Source organism: Apodemus sylvaticus, chromosome 13 (genome assembly GCF_947179515.1).
Source record: "Apodemus sylvaticus chromosome 13, mApoSyl1.1, whole genome shotgun sequence".
NCBI classification, from domain to species: Eukaryota; Metazoa; Chordata; class Mammalia; order Rodentia; family Muridae; genus Apodemus; species Apodemus sylvaticus.
In genome coordinates, this window is record NC_067484.1 from 42,923,018 (window position 1) to 42,940,834 (window position 17,817).

Sequence of the window (17,817 nt, forward strand, 5' to 3'; positions counted from 1 at the left end):
AGAGAGAGAGAGAGAGAGAGAGAGAGAGAGAGAGAGAGAGAGAGAGAGAGATTTGGGGGGGGGGGTTGCAGGAGGGCAAGGTGGTGGGGAAGGGCTGAGAGGCAGAAGCTGCAGAGCTGGGTTGCTGAGTCCTTGGGACATGGAAGGGACAACAGTAAAGCGCTCGCGTGGGTTTCCAACGAGCGGCGTGCCGGCTCTGTGCCGGTGGCTCAGCTGACTTTCCCTCTGCCACCGAGCGATCACACACATTATTTCCCCCAAGATAACACAATCAAACTTGCATTTACCGATATCCTCTCTTCGCAGGCTGCTTGAGATGTGTTTTAATAAATAAGTGTTTTATGTGAATGATGTAGTAATTGAAACAGGCGCCCCATTTTTCCCCCTCCCTTCGTCCTGCGGGAGGTTCTGCAACCCCAATCTGCTTGGAAAATAAAACGCTTTGTCTCCACCGCCACCCCCCACCGCACCCCCACCCGCGCTCAGTGTGTGTTTTATACGTGTGTATATCTCAACCCCCCTACAGTAGCCAAGAGAAAGCAGTTAGCCAATGAGAGAGCCCAGTTTCATAAAAGCTGCTCTCTGATTGGCCCTGTGCGAAAGGGCATTGGGAACAAAGAAAAGTCCCTTTCAGGTATACAAGGCTGAGAGCTCCTTTGGCTCCACTCCCCCTGTGCGTGTGTTGTGTTTCAGTTCTGACTCCACTGTTCCAGAACAAGCTTGGTGTGTGTGTGTGTGCACCGGGGGGATTTCTGTGTTCTGGTTTTTGCTTTATTTTTGTTGTTCTTTTTTTATTTTTTATAAAAAAAATACACGGGACGGTCTGTGACATTTGCTGGTCCATCTTTAATAAAAAAAAAAAATTGAAGAAATTATAATTTCCAAAAATAAAGCGGCTGCAACCAAACACACTCAATGCAGTTAGAAGGACAAGGTCAACTCGCTCCCATACAGACCGTAAGTACGGTTGCGTGGTGTGTCGCTATATAGCACTTTAGTGGGGTATTCATGCAGGGGAATGTGCGAGTTTTATGCATTGAAATGAGGAACTAGTTACAGGGTTTGGCTTTGCATTTAGAACAGCCCAAGAAGGGTGAATTTTATTCAGTGGAGGGTGACTTTGTAACTTCTTTAGACAAATTAAGCTTGACTGGGCACTTGGGCTAACTTAGAGTAAATTACCTTTTGGGCTCTAACCCAAAGGAGACTAAGAGTGATTCAGTTACACACCCTGGTCCTCCGTGTCAGGTCTCCTGCGCACCTTCCCCCCCCTTTCCTTTTCTACCGGAGCTGAACTGACCCCCGCCCAGACCGAGCCAGGCAAATGGAAACCCGGGTAGAACAAGCCGATTTCTCTCCTGTCACATCCTCCTGCTCAGTAATTTAATAGTAAACTAGGGAATATTCATCCATTACATGTAATGACTGTAACTACCATTTTCCACCTTAAAAAAAAAGGCAAGAAAAAAAAAAACATTAAGAGAAGGTGTATGGGGGGAGAGCCCCACCCAACCCAAACAAACCCACAAATAGTAACAATGGTGTGTTTATTACAAGTCCCTGATTGGGAGCTAGCAAAATGTTTTTCTTTGTTTAATATATGAAGGGGGGGGTGGTCCTAAAATCCCAGCAGCTCCGAGGTACTCTGCCCTCCCCCCCCCAGGCGTCCGCCGCCTTGGCCCCCTTGGGAAAGCCGACAAATTGGAGATCAGTTGAGGAAAGGTTTATAAGCTGTTTCTTTAAAACATCTGCTTTGCTCTTGTGGCCATTACATTTCCCTCCTTCCGAACTTCCGAGATCCTAGATGGCTGAGAAATGTTTCACATTCATAACTTGTAGCTTCGCCCACTGTAGGGCGTGCGGGGGGGGGGGGGGAGGGGGTTGCAGGGGGAAGGGAGAAACCTTCAGCTTTTTTTAAAGACCAGATCAGTATTTTCTTGATACGCTTGTCACCATTTTTGTTCTCACGACAACCAATTGAGCCCTTGATCCTCACGTGATGTGAAAGGCTTGCACTGTAACAAAACCGCTCCTTTTAGATGGTTGGTGTTGCTAACGCGCCCATCCCCCTCTCCCAGCCCCGACATTTCCAGCAAAGCGACTCTCCACTTCCAATCCATCAACAATTCATTACTGCTTTTAGCTTCCAAACGCCAGCTAATTAAAAATACTAAGCCAAGCTCCGAGGCCATCTGACTAAACACAGGAGGGGGTGGGCGAGAGGTGGAGAGAGGAGGAAAAAAATAGAGACGCACTGTTTGCTGAGTGTAGAGAAAGAGAAATTGTCCTGGAGAAAGGTCGCCTTTAAAACAAAAAAACAAAAAACAAAAAAACCTTTTTGACTCTAATTATCGAATTACCACATGACAGATCGGCTTGCTCGGCGGAGGATTTTAACCCCTCCTCGGGGACTATTCTAAGAACTCGGTTCTTTTTTTTCTCAAAAACAACATAAAACAGGAAAACATCACATCCTTCAGGTTTCCAAGACAGCCCCTTTTAGGCGCCGTTATTTTCCCCGGCTCCACCGCCCCCCGCCCCGGGCGAAAGCTGCTCTAACTGGTTTATCAGCTCCCTGCATCGTCTGCACCCTCCTTCTCCTCCACACCTTTCTTTTTCTCCTCCAGCCCGGCTCCACATCCCACCCTTTCTTCCTCCTTCTCCTCCTCCCCATCCTTTCACCCCCTCCTTAAGTTAGTTGGAGAAATCAAATGTCAGGACGAGCGAGCGGAAAAATGCCACTTCCCGACTAACAGGCGGAATCCAGCCCAGATTTTCAGTCCTTTCTTCTTCTTTCTTCCCTTTCACTAATTTATCCCGATGTTAGCACATTCTGTCTCGTTACTAGAGGACGCCTGTAGGTTTGCTACATGAGATCATTACTTACTGATCACGGTGACTCTGAAGTCTGCAAGTGAAAGCGGAATGAGAAGTTCGGAAAAGTTTTTTCTCTAATTCTCTCTCTCTCTCTCTCTCTCTCTCTCTCTCTCTCTCTCTCTCTCTCTCTCTCTCTCTCTCTCTCCCTCTCTCCCTCCCTCCCCTTCCCTCCCCTCCCCCTCTCCTCTCCCTCTCTCTCTCTCAACACCCTATTATTCTGAATGCTTGTTAAGAGGAAAAACACCCTTCGGTGCTTGGGTGGTGAATGCGAGGCATCTCCCGGCTGCACAGTGACACATTTTTTTAAGGAGAAAAGGACTCCGGAGCTTTTTGCCAAATGGGGGATGGGGAAGTGGAATAATGTTACTGAGTGATTATTTTGGCTGAGATGTGTCCCTTGCTTTCTTCCTTTTTGATCATTTGGTGTTTAAGTAAAATGAGGCACAGGGCTGTGTGCCTAGTGGACTGAAAAATGCTATTTTGATTTGCCGGCCTAATTAAAAAATGATAAAGGATTTAAAGGTAAGCATTCTCTCTCTTTCTGTCTCTCTCTCTTTCTCTCTCTATCTCTCTCTCTCTCTCTCTCTCTCTCTCTGTGTGTGTGTGTGTGTGTGTATTTATTTATTTTCTTGACAATCAACTGTTAAAAGGGGGCTGATCCCTTTAAAAACTGTTTTAACTGCTCTTTGTCAAACATACACTCATTTGTGGTCACTGAGGCCACCTTGGCGCAGACCACTTAAAGTGTATGTCTTAATCAGTTTCCCTACAGTCAGTAGCACCATATTTAACAGACTGAGCAGTTCTGTGACCCAGGGGTAGGGCAAGATTATTTAAATGGATTTTTCCTTTTTTTTTTTTTTTCTCTCTCAAAAAGGTAGATCTTGAACCTTTCCTCTCATACTGTCTTTTTACTGAGAAAAATACTCTTAAAAGAGGTCTGTGCTTATTTCATAGAGGGTGTAGCTGTTGGGAGGGGGGTGGTAGGTGTGTGTGAGAGAGAGGGGAACTACTGTTGTTTTTCTGTTTCTTGTGAAGAACAAAACCTTGATTGTCTAGGCAATTTGTAAGAAGTATTAAAATTAGAAATCAGGAAAACTTAGTGACATCATTTTGAACACTAGTCCTAGAGAACTTTGAGGGCCTGGGATTTTTGGGTTTTTTTTGTTTGTTTGTTTGTTTTGTTTTGTTTTTACATTAAACACCCAGACCATGTTTAGGGGATGTTTAACAGGGTGTTTTTCTTGTATGAATGTCCAGAATCTTTTCCTGGGGTTGAAATAGCACATGTGCCAGGCGAAAATAAAAATGTTCAACTTTAAAAAAAAAAAAGCCACAAAAACCTTTCTGGGCTTGAATCAGATCCTTGGAGATATTTTAATGCTTTTAAAGAACTGGCTATCCCCCTGCTGTTTAGAGGGATTTTCGTTTTTAGCTACTGGAAGATGCTTATTGTGTGTGGGGGGGTGCTTTTCAAGTCTGGCTGTTTTCCTTTAAACATGGTATTGGACTGTGAAGACAATAATGAGCCCCCTCCCCTCTGTTCTTCCCTGTGCCCCTTACTAATTCCCCAGTATTAATGGTTTTATATTTCGGTAATACCCAGACAAGAAATATTGGACTTTTTTTCCCCCTCCACAGGAGAAGGTGGACTTGGAGTGAAAAGAGTGAGATCCCTGGACACAGTTTGGGGGCAGGAAAGAGAAGAGAAAAATTGGAAGAAAAAAAAAATTTTTTTTTTTTACAAGAAAGCCCAGAGGAGCTAAACGAATGTCCCCTCATCTCTCAAGGAAAGTTCATCGGATTTTTAATCTCTTGAGCTCATCTTCAGGATGTCCGTGAACGTTTCGACTGCAGGAAAAGGTGTGGATCCAAATACAGTTGATACTTATGACAGTGGCGATGATTGGGAAATCGGGGTTGGAAATTTAATCATTGATTTGGACGCCGATTTGGAAAAGGACAGACAGAAATTTGAGATGAATAATTCCACCAACACCACTACCAACAACACTAAGGATTGTGGAGGTCCGGCCTCCAATGGGACCTGTTCTACCTCAGCCTTAGCTGATGGCCTAAAATTTGCTTCTGTTCAGCCCTCCGCTCCCCAGGGGAATTCACACAAAGAGACCAGCAAATCAAAAGTGAAAAGGGCTAAAACTTCTAAGGATGCTAATAAATCTCTGCCTTCTGCTGCCTTGTATGGAATTCCCGAGATCAGCAGCACTGGCAAGAGGCAGGAAGTCCAAGGGCGCCCTGGAGAGGCTACTGGCATGAATTCAGCGCTGGGTCAAAGTGTGAGCGGCGGCGGCGGCGGCAACCCAAACAGCAACGGTACCAGCACCGGGACCTCGGCTGCCACCGCGGGGGCAGGCTCCTGTGGGAAAAGCAAGGAAGAGAAGCCAGGGAAAAGCCACAGCAGCCGAGGCGCCAAACGGGATAAGGATGCTGCGAGATCCCGGAAAGACAAGCACGACCTGCTGCAGGGCCACCAGAATGGCGGCGGAGGCCAGGCCCCCTCCGGTGGTCACCTCTATGGCTTTGGGGCCAAGAGCAATGGAAGTGGCGCGAGCCCCTTTCACTGTGGGGGCGCTGGGAGTGGCAGCGTCGGGGCTGCAGGGGAAGTTAGCAAAACTGCTCCGGATTCAACGCTCATGGGAAACTCTATGCTGGTCAAGAAGGAAGAAGAGGAGGAGGAGAGCCACAGGCGAATTAAGAAACTGAAAACCGAGAAGGTAGGATACGATCGCTCTGTGTGCATTTGTTTGGGGTTGTGGGATGTGCCTCCGGGTGTCTTACACTTCCTAGTGCTTTCGGGTTCTCTGAGAGATTTCTATGACGTTCATCCTTTATGGATACTAGCATCCTGAGTGCAGTGTTTGGTTCTTGCTTCTGCTGCTTGTGGTGCCAGCTTTTGAAAGGTCATAGGGTGGGAGGCTCTGGATGCCCCAAGTGCCTTTTGCCTTTTGCCTAGTAAGAGCTCCCGGGAAGTCAGCAAGCTGTCCGTGTGTGCTGTGACCAGAAAACCTGCTGCGGCACTAGCTTGAGTTTCGTCTTGGCTTCTTCCCTAAAGAGAATTGTCGTCTGTGTTATTGTTAACAGTGTGTCCTTAGGAATAGGGCTCTAGTTCCCTCTGTGAAGAGGAGTGTGTAGGGCATTTTTTAAAATTTATTTTTATTGTTTTACACTCATCGTTCTGTTACTTCCCCCCAAATAGTTCCGTCAAAGGATGTACTCCAGGCTGGGAGTATAGATCACTGACTTTGTAACTATGCAGTCAAACTGTGCCGATTTTGTTGGCTGTGGAGACACTCTGCTCTCTCACCCATTGCATCTAGAGCTGTGAGACTGTTATCACTTCGGTATTTAGCTTGCCTGGGCAGCTGGAAGATTAGTAAGTAAGAATCGGAAAGCACATTTGGCTTGTGTTCCTGAAATGCGAGGATCCAACCAAGGGGGCCATCGGGGTAGCAGAGAAGCCTGCGGTGGCTTAACAATGCCTGACTTGGGCCATTGGGACCCTTGTACTCTTCTTGGTGATTGTCTTAAAGTGTGTGGTTAGACCCTGTCTTGGAAAACCCTGCCTCAGTGTAACTTTGCTTAGGCATGAAGGCCTCAGTGCTTCCTTTGCTTGTCTGGGATGCAGTTGCTTTGAGGTAATGTCTGGGAACGGATGGGTGTGTGTCCACCAGGCTCATTGGTTGGGAGGTGAGAGTGGTGTTTCTGTGAAATTAACCTTTAGACTCATTCCACAAGTTGTAGCATGCAGATGTAGTGTTACTATCAAGCGGTTGTATTAATGTGATTTCTTCTAACTATGCTTATTATGTGATGTGAGTTTTTTCTTTTTATTCTTATTTCTTTTTCTTTTTCTTTCTTTCTTTTTTTCTCTTTTTCTTTTTTCTTTTTTTTTTCTTTTGCCCTTGCTGGCTGGAAAGATGCTAAGAAGTGTCCTGGGAATTACTTCCGCCTGAAATAATTCACAGTTCTCTGATTCCTTTTATTTTCAACTTCGGGTGCTCAGAATTAAAAGTTGGAACGAACATAGGAATAAAGTTCTGATTGTAAACATTGATGGTGGCAGAGAAAGGTGCAGGCAACACTGTCAAACTCGCAAAAGGCTACTGATTGCTTTTGGAGTCTAAATCCTCTTAGCCTTTTACGTTGATGAATTTAAATCAACTTAAAAAAATCTTGGGCTTCGCTTCTTACTTTAAATGTGTGGTTTCACATAATTTCCACTAAAAGACATTTTGAAATCTTCTTATTACTTAGTACAGTGGGGCATTTACTTTTGTTGCCAATAGTCTTCAAATTGCAGCTTTAATCTGCTTTAACTATCTGGATGAATTGCCCTAATCCAGTGCTCACAATGCGGTGGTTAAAGAGTCAGAGCTATTTGATTGGATCCATGGGCTGCTGGGAATGTGGGAGGTTCTGGCCTTTCGCATTCCCCTTAGCCTTTTAATCTTCCAGCCAAATGTTCACATTCAACAATTTTGTTTAGCTGGCGATCGGGACATTTCAGGATCTCAAAGGCTGCTGTCATGGTAACTGAGATTAGTGCGTGGTGTCGGTTCTCCAGTTTGTGTTCCTTTTGCTTCCCAGTGGCACAGGGAAGTGGCTGAAGAATGGAGAATTGTTCACACGCAGGCAGTGCATCTCCAGGCAGAGAAGTATTATCAATGGCATCATACGAATTCCATTAATGAAGAGCAAACAAGTAATGCTGGAGGTGGGGGTAAGGGGGGAGGTGGGGGAGGGAAGAGAGAGAACGTTGCCTTGCAGTGTGGAAGCTATGCCCCAACCTCAGCCACCAGAGTTGGCCCAGACATCATTTTAGGATGGTTTCATCAGGGGCCTGGAACCTATACTGTTAGGCACTCTTGTCAAGCTGAGGTAGGTACTGGCTTGGGATCTTAAACGTTGTTCCTTAAACACTGTCCTCCCCATGCCCCCAAATGCCTTCATAATACATCCATCCCCGTCTCTCAGAGATGGCAACTCCCTGGCATGATACCACCCAGAGAGAGAAGCTTGATTCCACTAAGTATCAGTGATGTCAAATTAGGCTTTGTTTTAGAAAATACAATGGCAGGAGGATGCCTGTTTAGGAAGCAGGGACTTAGTAGGGCACACTTCACTTGAAAACATGCCTCTTATCTGACACATCTTTAAAGAAGTTTTTAGTAAACATTCTATATGTTTTAAGTTCAGCATCCTTGAAGAACCAGGTTACTAAAGAATAAAGATGCAACAATCATCTTCTCTCGTGTGAGGGGAGAACAAGTTTTTTGTTTTTTGATTTTCTTTTTTTCTTCTTTTTTCTGATTGGAAGGTTAAAGGAGATTCACAAGACTTGCTGTCACTGGTTAATTTTCACAGCACACTTAAATGTCTATTTTTGGTCTGTTTATTCTGTTTCTTCACTACACAGAGTCATGTAAAGCATGATAAATTGGACCTTATGAAACCTAATTAAATCAATGAGTGTTCTGGCTCCTTTATGTGAAAACCACAAGTATGTTGTAAAATTCGCCACTCCCTTAATACGTGAAAAAAAATCAAAACACACCATAGTTCCAAGATGTGTGAGCTGTATTTCTATAGCCCATTTTGTGGTTAAGCCACTAGTGACATGTCTGCCTAAGTAGGTTTGATGAGTTGGCTTTTGGTTGTTAGAACCTGCCTCTCCACTTTCCTCCTGCCTCTCAAAGCTGAATGGTCCTGCACTGAAGCTGTTTCCATATCTCTCTTCATTGTCTTACAGTTTAGATTTATCAGAGAAGGAACTATTGGGGTGATTTAAATAGTTATATTAAGTACTGTTAAAATCATTGGGATTCTTTAATCACTAGAATACTGGGAAACATACAAGAAAAAAATGTCCTAAAAAATAATTGACACTTAAACAGAAATAAATGAAAGCCAGATAGTTGTGTCTTAGGATACTATTCAGTATATATTTCAAGAAGGGTTTATTTCTGTAATAGATAAACTCTTTTCATTTCCATGGGCCTTGCTTTCTGAACAATGGTATCTATAAATGGACTTGTCTATAATAAGATACCATTCGTTTTGTCTTATTCTCTTGTTGAAGCCTTTTTTACACGTCACTAGGGAATCCTGACACATTCTCTAAGTGAGTGTGAGCAGTTTAAGAACATATTTTGATTAATGGCTTTGTGGCTACCTCCCCTACTCCCATAATATAGTGAGTGTGTCCTGTGAATTAGGGAGTGCATTTGATCTATGAAGGAATGAAAGGGCAGGAAGGTCACTTGCTTTAATGAAACAACTGAGACCATTGTAGGTGGACAGTGTGCTGTTTTGAAAGTTACATATGGATTTAGCCAAAGGTAGCTTCCTTTCAACACTGATCCTCCTTCCAATAGACAGCCTGGGAGGGTAACAGAGGGTCTGTCCAGAGGTGTCTGTGAGAACATATGAATCTTGGAGTACTGGTGTGATCGGGTCCATAAATGAATTATGAACTGAACATTTGAAATCTGTTAGGTTTGTTGGAGGGAAATAAAAAAAACCCGTGAAAGTATACACAATTGCTCCAGATTGACCTAAAAAAAAAAAAAGATAATATTCAGCTACTTTAATAACTTGGCAAATAGCCCATAACACTAGTAGGAGAAGGGGAGGGGGAGGGGTGAGGGTCCAAATGTCTTAAGGTTAAGAATATGCTCTTCAAGTAAAATTGTTTGGGTGCAAGATGGTTTTAATTAGAGTGTTATAAAGACTTTTTTTTCCCTAAGCAGCACTTTTATAGTTAATAAATTGAGTGAATGCTGAAAGTGCTAAGCAGAAATCTCCCTAGCCACGGAGGTGTTCAATAACCGGACTCAAACAACACGGAAAGAACCATCTGTTCTTCGTTTCTAGCATGAAACACGGGGATTGAATGAATGGCTGAGATTTGCCTCAATTTTAACGATGTCTGTGTTTTTTTTTTTTTTTTTTTTTAAACTCCACCTGGTACTTCATAGAAAGTTGAAATTGCAGTAATACACACACCACTGTGAAAACATGTGTTCCCACGTTTCTTTTAACCAGTTTCACTTTTTTCTCTTTTTTGAAGGGTTTCCAGAAGCTCAGCTATTGGCCTCCTCCAATGGGTTATTCTGTTTCTACAGGCCCTCACAATGAGGGGGTCAGTACCTTAAAGATCTAAATGATCCTGTCAATTTTCCTCCTGGAGGCTATAAGGGAAAGGCTCCCCAGGGCTAACCCTGGTCATCACTCTTCATTAAACTAATTTTGTGTGATAGTGCTGGGCACTAGTGTTTACTATACACGGGTCATACTTTCAGTCAGAGATACCTTCTCGAATCCTGGATAAACGCCCACACACTTCTTTAAGGATAACTTTTGAGTATTTGGCTCCGAGGAGAGGCAGGTATTCGTTGTTCTGGGCTTAGTGGGAACCCTGGGTAAAACATTATCTGGCCTTTGTTTGAGGTCTTTTATTGAAGCTAATGACTGGGCTTGTGCCTTCCTGAGATAAATGACATTATCTCTGAGTGGGCTGACAGGAAACAGACATGTTAATGGTGAAGCTGCAGGGTATCTGCTTGGGTTCTGACAAAGGAGTGGAGAAGGGACCCCTGGTTGTGGTCATTAGCACATAATGCATTCTTGCTTATCCTAAGAGGCCCGTGATAATTGGAAAGCTAGTTTAGCTACAAGCACTTAAATCATAAATTTACTACTGAAGAATAGCAAGGTAAAGTGTTTTTGTTAAGAAGTATCTGTTCTGCTCTTTGAAGGTGGTGGCAGTTGAGGCTGTTGGTAAGGACATTTGGGAGAAGTGGCAGGTTGAAGTGTTTGTTTATTTTAAGATCTGGTGGGTTTTTTTTTTCTTTCAGCCACATTGTTCCTGCCTTCCTCCTGCATTCACAAGGCCAAAAAAAGAAAAAATAGAAAAGTAGATCCAAAACTTCAGGGAAGTCAGTTTTGTATTTGAAGATGTCTCGTGGGAGGGGGATAAAAATCTCTCTTTTTATAAGCTGGGAAAGAGATTTTGCTCAGCGATTTGAGTGTGGTGAAACCTGCCTTTTGAAGTGTATGTTTTAAAAAGTCATGGGTATAATTGAGTTTCAATGCAATTTAAACTCTGCTGCTTGAACGGGGATAATTGCCATGTTGAACACACTCTAGAGGTGTAGAAGCGGCGGAAGGATCATACTTTTTCCATTCTCTAATATTAAGCATTGGGAAGTTTGTCATAGTAATTACGGTAACACAACAGAGTTTGATTGCCAGCACTCTCAACTTGCCAGCAATCTGAACATCAAGGGTGTAGCTTGGATACTAAACAGTTTATTTCTAAGTCACCTGTAGAGCGTTCTTCTGTCATGTAGAAGCCAGAACTAAGGAAACATTGGGCTTCCCTTGGCTGAAACTTCACAGTGGAATATCTGTCATGTCTTTGCTAGGACTGTTACCAGTGAATTGTACATGCCTGATTCTGGGTCATTGAATATGGTAGGGATAGGGAACAGGTGTAATCTGCCTTGGGTAGTCACAGAGAAAGTCATGTAGGGATCATATTGGAGCCTGGTAAGGGGTCTTTTATAGAGGTCTGAGAGTATAAATGATGCAATTGCATATAGAGATGTTGGATTGGTAGTCTTGTGTGGTGTGAGCTCTATTCTTAAAATACAAAACAAACAAACAAGCAAACCAGAATGACAAACCAAGGTTTTGAGATGGCCCCAAGGATAAAGGAACTGGTCACCAAATCTAAGGACCCAAGTTTGTTCCTTAGGACCCACACTGGAGAGAGAACCAGCTCTTATAATTTGTCCTCTGATTCTCTTCATGTGTCCTGTGGCAGGGGCACACACCCATGCCCAAGGCAGATGCACCCATAAGCAAATAAATGTAATTTAAAAATAAATAAAAGCACCACTAATTTTGCATTTCACTCTGCTAGAGAGAGAGAGAGAGAGAGAGAGAGAGAGAGAGAGAGAGAGAGAGAGAGAGAGAGAGATTCTTTCTCTTTCCTCTGGGTCCAATTCTGTCTCCCTACTGAAATTTTACTAGTGACTGCTTTCTGTAACAACTTCTCAATTCAAGCTAAAGGTTTTGGCAACTGTAACAAAGCCATTGCAATGGAATGAAAAGTTGTTAAACCCACTCTTAGCTGTCTGACCAGCAGTTGGGCTGTTTTGTAATGTTATTTTGAGAGCTTCAGGGGAATTCAAGATGATGAGGCTGGCACTTTGTTCTGGAAGCTGAATGTTACATACCTGCTGAATTTTGCTTAGGAATACCTTTGGGAATGCAGTAGAAGAGATGATGGATTCTGCTTCAAGGACTAACGTGACCACAAAGCAATTGCTTGAGTCTTTGTAGGCCAGTGGGCCTTGAACTATAGGAACCTCATCAGATAGTTAAGAAGGAGTCCTTTACCCCAAGGGAAGCTAAGTGAAAACTTAATATCTCTGCTCTAGCTCTAATAGAGAACTCAACGGGTAGGGTGTCCAGATTAGGACAAGCGGGTTTGAAACAGTGAACAGGCATCACTGGAGACTTTTTTTCAAAGCCTCTCTCTTCTCTCCCATCTGGTCATCTGGACCCCAATTTGACTATTATTCACTATGACTCTCAGCCACCTAGCTTTGTTTGTGCTGGGGCTCTTCAGTGTCTGCTAGAACCCCAAGAAAAATTGTACATTTAGGTATGTCCCAATACTGCCTTATGAACATAGGTGACACAGTTTAGGGATAAATAAAAGCATCGATTATATTTTTGTGTCTTTCATGACGGCCTTAGAAAGCACATATTTAGGGTTGAGAATGGGCTTATTATGTTAACCAGAGAGCAGATGGCATGGTGACACAGACGTATAATTTTACTTAAAGGGACTTTTAAGGTTTTTGATGTGTTTTCTTTTCCTCTTATTTCCCCAATGGCTTCTTTTTATTGAAGGGTAACTTAAGGAGACCTGGTAGCAATTTTACTGCCTTCCCTTGACAGTTTGAAATAATAGCTAGGTCTTTGGTTGTACCGATTTGGTTGTACCAGTGAGCTTGATTCTGGTTTTTGTCATGTGGCAGTAAATTTATTTATTAACTTATTTGTTTTTAAAAAGTGTAATACGTCTTAAGAAATGGACTCTTTTATATGTTTCAGTTAGCAACAGAAGACAAAGTTCCAGTTGGTCACACTTTCGTAAACTCCTGGAAGTCACTGCTTTCCCCTTTGGTTAAAGAAAACTCACTGTTGGGTTGGAAAGCACATCTGGCTTTTAGGGTGCTTGCTTTCCTTACACCTCTGTGTCCTCCACATTAGTCACTGAGGGTTTAAAGGTCATGTCCAAGCTGTTCCTTGCTAGGTTAGCAGCCCATGCTGGAGGGCTGCCCTTTGGTTAGGTAGCGGCCTTACCGCACCTCGGAATTCCACTAGCGTAAAATCACTGTTTATGTTCCTGTGCTGATTTTACAGTTTAGCTCATTCTTCACTGAAAATCGGAGGGGGATTTGGAGAACATTTCTCTCTCCTCCTCTCCACCCCCTCCTTTCCTTTTTCAAACTGTGCTCAGCCAGACCCGGCTTACTTTTGAATTTCCTGTCATCTCCTTCACCGATTTTATGGATAGCTCATATTAAAAACAATAATGTTTGACTTGGAAGGCCTGAATGAAACCTTGGGTTTTCCTTCTTCTCGGGGAACTGTTTCTTTGCATGTGGCTCACCACAGTGCATGGATAACCAACGCTATCAAATCTGGGCTTTCCATATGGGCTCATGATCAGCACAATGGCACTTAGTTCTGGGTTCCCTGGTTCCAGTTCCCTTTGTGATGGAAATGAAGTTAGGACCTAGTCTAGGCAGCTAGGGGGAAAATAGGCAACAGCAAATAGAACCTGACCCTTGACCTAGTCCAAAAGCAGTGGCGATTTAAAAAAGGAAAAAAAAAAATCCCAGGGAGTGAAAGAGAGAGTAGTCCATTTTAACTCGGTGTGAAGCTGTGTGGAGGCTGAGCCGAACACAGACGAACGATGGCCACCCGGTCAACCAGACAAACTGACGGCTTGGTTAACTGATGGAGAAGCTCTGAGCATCCCCAGACCTGTCAACTGCTCGAAGGTACAATACGAGCTATGTCTCTCATGTGCGCTGGCTGAGGCTGCCCAAAGGGAGCAACAGGATTTCACCAGGGAGCTGTTGGTCTCCCCCCAACCCCCAGCTCCATGCATCCAGCTCCGTTTGGGCAATTGTCTCCATTTTCATTCCTCGCCCAAATCCTTCCCCCAGCCTTTTCAGTCATGGCGAAGCAGATGCCAGACAACTGAAGTCGAAAGCCAGCAGCTGTTTCCACTACTTCATGGCTCTATCGACCCTCACGGGCTGCTTCCCCTTTTCCTCCCCTCCCCCACTTTACTTTTTGTTTGTGATGGGGGACCAGAGACCAGCCTGGTTCCCTGGGGGCGTGGCCTGGGCTCTTAGGGGCGCGCTGCTCGCTCCTGGACTTCGGGGACTCACCCTCCTTGCAGCCAGGGACCCGTTTATGGCCCTGAGCACAGTAAATCTGTCAGCTCTTCAGGACGCCTTCACCTCTTTCTTCATTTGCTCCAGCTTCTAGTCTGACAACGTTCCCCTGAGGCAGAATTCTAATCTGCTTCCAATTAGTTGTAAAATGTGACTGAAATTTCCACATTATGACTGCTGTTTTACTTACACGCACACATCTAGAAAAAAATTCAGGCCCTTCAACATTTATTTATTTATTTATTTAGTCCTTGGAGAGGAACTTGAAGAGGAAGAGTTACCTACTGTTAGAAATGACTGCCATAAGTCGCATGTCCTTCTCCACTGTCATATGTGGGTATATTAAAGCAAGAGGACTCCTTCAGTTAGGGGTCCCTCCCAGCCATCGTTCAAGATTTCCCAGAATGTATTGCATATGTTTAAGTTTTGAGAAAAAAAAAGTAGAATTTCTAAAATAAGCTAAGTAGGGGCCCTTGTAGAGCGTTTTAATAGATACAAATACAAATTGACTTCTAAATATATCATAGCTACATTTATTTGGCCCAGATACATTGCTACCTTTTAAAAATGATTTCATTATATGGCCAAAAGCTGTAGCCCCAGATAGAGGAATAGGGTCGCCCTGGCTTGAAAATTAGGGTTATGTTAATGATGCCATTGTAGGTACTTACAAATACCCTAAATTGTGTTTAAGTCCCTGGAGCAAAACTTGGAGCTCTTGGGTCCCGCATCCATGGAGTCCCATGATTTAAGCCGCCAGTGCCCATGCGGAAGTGGTTGGCTCTCTGGTGGGGGAAATCTTCACACGGTCAGTGCTCCTCGCTCTATTACCTCCTCTTCAGTGAATTTTCACCAAGTTGTTGATCCAACCGATCTGTGGCAATATTGAAAGGGTTTAAATCTTGGCCTTAAAAGAGATATTAAGAACACTATTTCATTACATCTCTTGGAAACTTTCTCACACACCGTGCTGGATAATTTTAGTACATGTAAGAGTGGACCCGCGGCTTAGCATTGGTGTAGAGGTGGTACTCTCGATGGTAAAAAGATGTAAACAGCTGAATTTATTGGCACATTTTATAGTAGAGTTCCGTCCTCAAGCATCTTGGCAGATTGATACAAACAGACGTAATGGGCTTTAAAGAGGTGTGAAGGATTTTATTGATGGTAAAGAGCTTATGTTGATCAAGTCGCTCTGTTGGTTTCTAAGTAACAGCTTTCCCGTGTAAATGGAGGCATCCATTGTCTTTTCAAGGTCATTGTCATATAATAATAAGGGCCCCATGTTGATTGAATTTTTTTAAACCCTCCTTTTTATGTGCTATTTTCAATCTCTGCAATCAAGAGAAGTGTTTATTTCACTGCATTTAAACAGGTCTTATTTTACATTATTTATCATATGTGGAATATAAATTACTTAGATGATTTTACCAAAACTCCTAATGTTTATTATCTATGAAACAGAAATGGCTCAAATAATTTTTACAAAAGTCCTTTATTTAAACTACGTACAAACTCCATAAAAGCAGCAGGCGAGTCTATTGTGTGGCTTCCTTTCTTCTTCCTTAATGTTTGGTAGCAAAAAGAAACAAAATGGGCAGATTGAAATCCCTAAAATTTTAAAACATGGGCCTCTTAGATTGTGGAGATCCCCTAGCTTAAAAACCATTGTTATCACCATACTGAAACCTCACAATCGGCATGACTGTGTTAGCCCCTCCAGTCCTGGGGTTCACTAATTACCCCTTAATGAGGTCAGTCTGCCCCAGTCTCTCCCTACCTTGGGAGGAAAAGGACACAGGATAGTTGGATTTCAAGTGGATTTTGCTGTATTTGCAACTTAGCATAACTGCTTTGAAGGCCCCCAGGGTGCTTAATTGGGGCCTGGCATTTGTGTTTGGGGGTGGGGGTGGGGCTGCTGCACACAGCTATTCATTGTGTGTCTGGAAGCCACTGTGCATCTTGGAAGCATTACAGGCTTTTGTTGATGGTGCATAGTTTTATAAACTCTGAATGAGCTTATTACCTTTTAACCATTGGGAGAGCAAAACTGTGGGCGAACTTAGAAGTCTTTGGTCTGGTTAGCAGCCAAGCTGTTAGCAACTGCAGCAGTAATAGCATCAGCAGCAACAACAATGACAACCACAACAGAAATGACCGAATGGTTGAATTTTAGAACAAACCATTTGTTGCCAAACTAAGACTTACTCTTCACTCAATCCTTTGGACTGGTAGGTGACAGTATGAGGCTATATAGTACAGGAACTGAATGCCCAGGGTTGTGTTGTAGTTATTTAATGGTGAGGCTGCTTAGCCAAGAGCATGTCTTAAACTATTAAGAAATGAGCTAGGATGTGGGAATGCAGGTTCGTTGCCTGGTCAAGACATTAAAACCCTAAGATAGCGGGGAGAAGGAAGGGCCTGAGGACATTTGCTATATTGTTTTCTAGTCTGTTGAGTCAGCAGTGGGGAGGGTCAAGTAGGGAGGTAGACAGGAGGGAAGTAGAAGAAAAAAGACTGGGTAGTGGAGGGCTCTTGGTGCCCCAAGGTCCTACCCAACACATTCTCCAGAATTGTTGGGACATTTGTCAGAAACATCCCCTATTTAATTGGGTAGTGGCATGGTTCTGAATAGAAAGGGACTCTCCAGGAAGGCAGTGATGTGATATACAATCAAGGGGCCAAAGAGCTGTTGTCTCACAACCTGAAATTGGTGTGATTCTCTTTAGAAAAGGACAGATGAATTTTTTTTTTTAAGGACAGTAAAATACCAGAAACAATAGCTTTTGAGAGGCTTAGAGATGTCTCCAATAAACTACTTTTTCTGGAAGTGTCAAGCTAAACACTTCCTTATTCATTATTTTATTTTTACATCAAACTTGTGAGAACTGCTCTTTTGTCTACAAGCTACACTTCCTGATAACACCAGATCCAAATAGTTTTCTTTCTTCTTCTTCTTCTTCTTCTTCTTCTTCTTCTTCTTCTTCTTCTTCTTCTTCTTCTTCTTCTTCTTCTTCTTCTTCTTCTTCTTCTTCTTCTTCTTCTTCTTCTTCTTTCTGCTTCTGATCTCTTTGACCACGGCCAAAGTCATCCCACTGGGACATTAAAAACCATTTGTTCCTTACTTGATGCATTCTTCACTGTTTTATGCTTGGGCTGAATTTGCATGTGAGCACCATGTGTAGATTTAAGGCCCCTGAAGACCAGAAGAGGACATTGGATGGCATGAAATTGGAGTTAGAGATGGTTGCGAGCTGCCTCGATGCTGGCAGTTGAACCTGGGTCCTCCTGGAGGGCAGCTGGGTGCTGCTAACCATGGAGCCATCTCTCCAGCCCCACATGATGCTTTTTTAAAAAATGGAGCTTAACAAGATCCTGGTCTGCTTAAGGTGATCTTGATTGTTTTCTTCCTCAAGTTTTGGTGCTGCTGTTT

General features: G+C 43.3%; 1 protein-coding gene across 4 annotated transcripts in view; it reads left to right on the top strand.

The window, feature by feature from the left end:
- Positions 1–668: 668 nt before the first annotated feature.
- Znf608 (zinc finger protein 608) overlaps positions 669–17,817 on the top strand; it is a 107,937-nt gene continuing 90,788 nt past the window's right edge. For 2 of the 4 annotated variants that reach the window (XM_052155438.1, XM_052155440.1), the window contains exons 1-2: positions 3,037–3,399; positions 4,519–5,612. In XM_052155438.1, coding sequence (XP_052011398.1) covers positions 4,710–5,612 — 903 coding nt within the window. In that variant the 5' untranslated portion in view covers positions 3,037–3,399; positions 4,519–4,709. Of the gene's footprint in view, positions 958–3,035; positions 3,400–4,518; positions 5,613–17,817 lie in introns of those variants that run through there. The other 2 variants (XM_052155439.1, XM_052155441.1) reach the window with 2 other exon arrangements.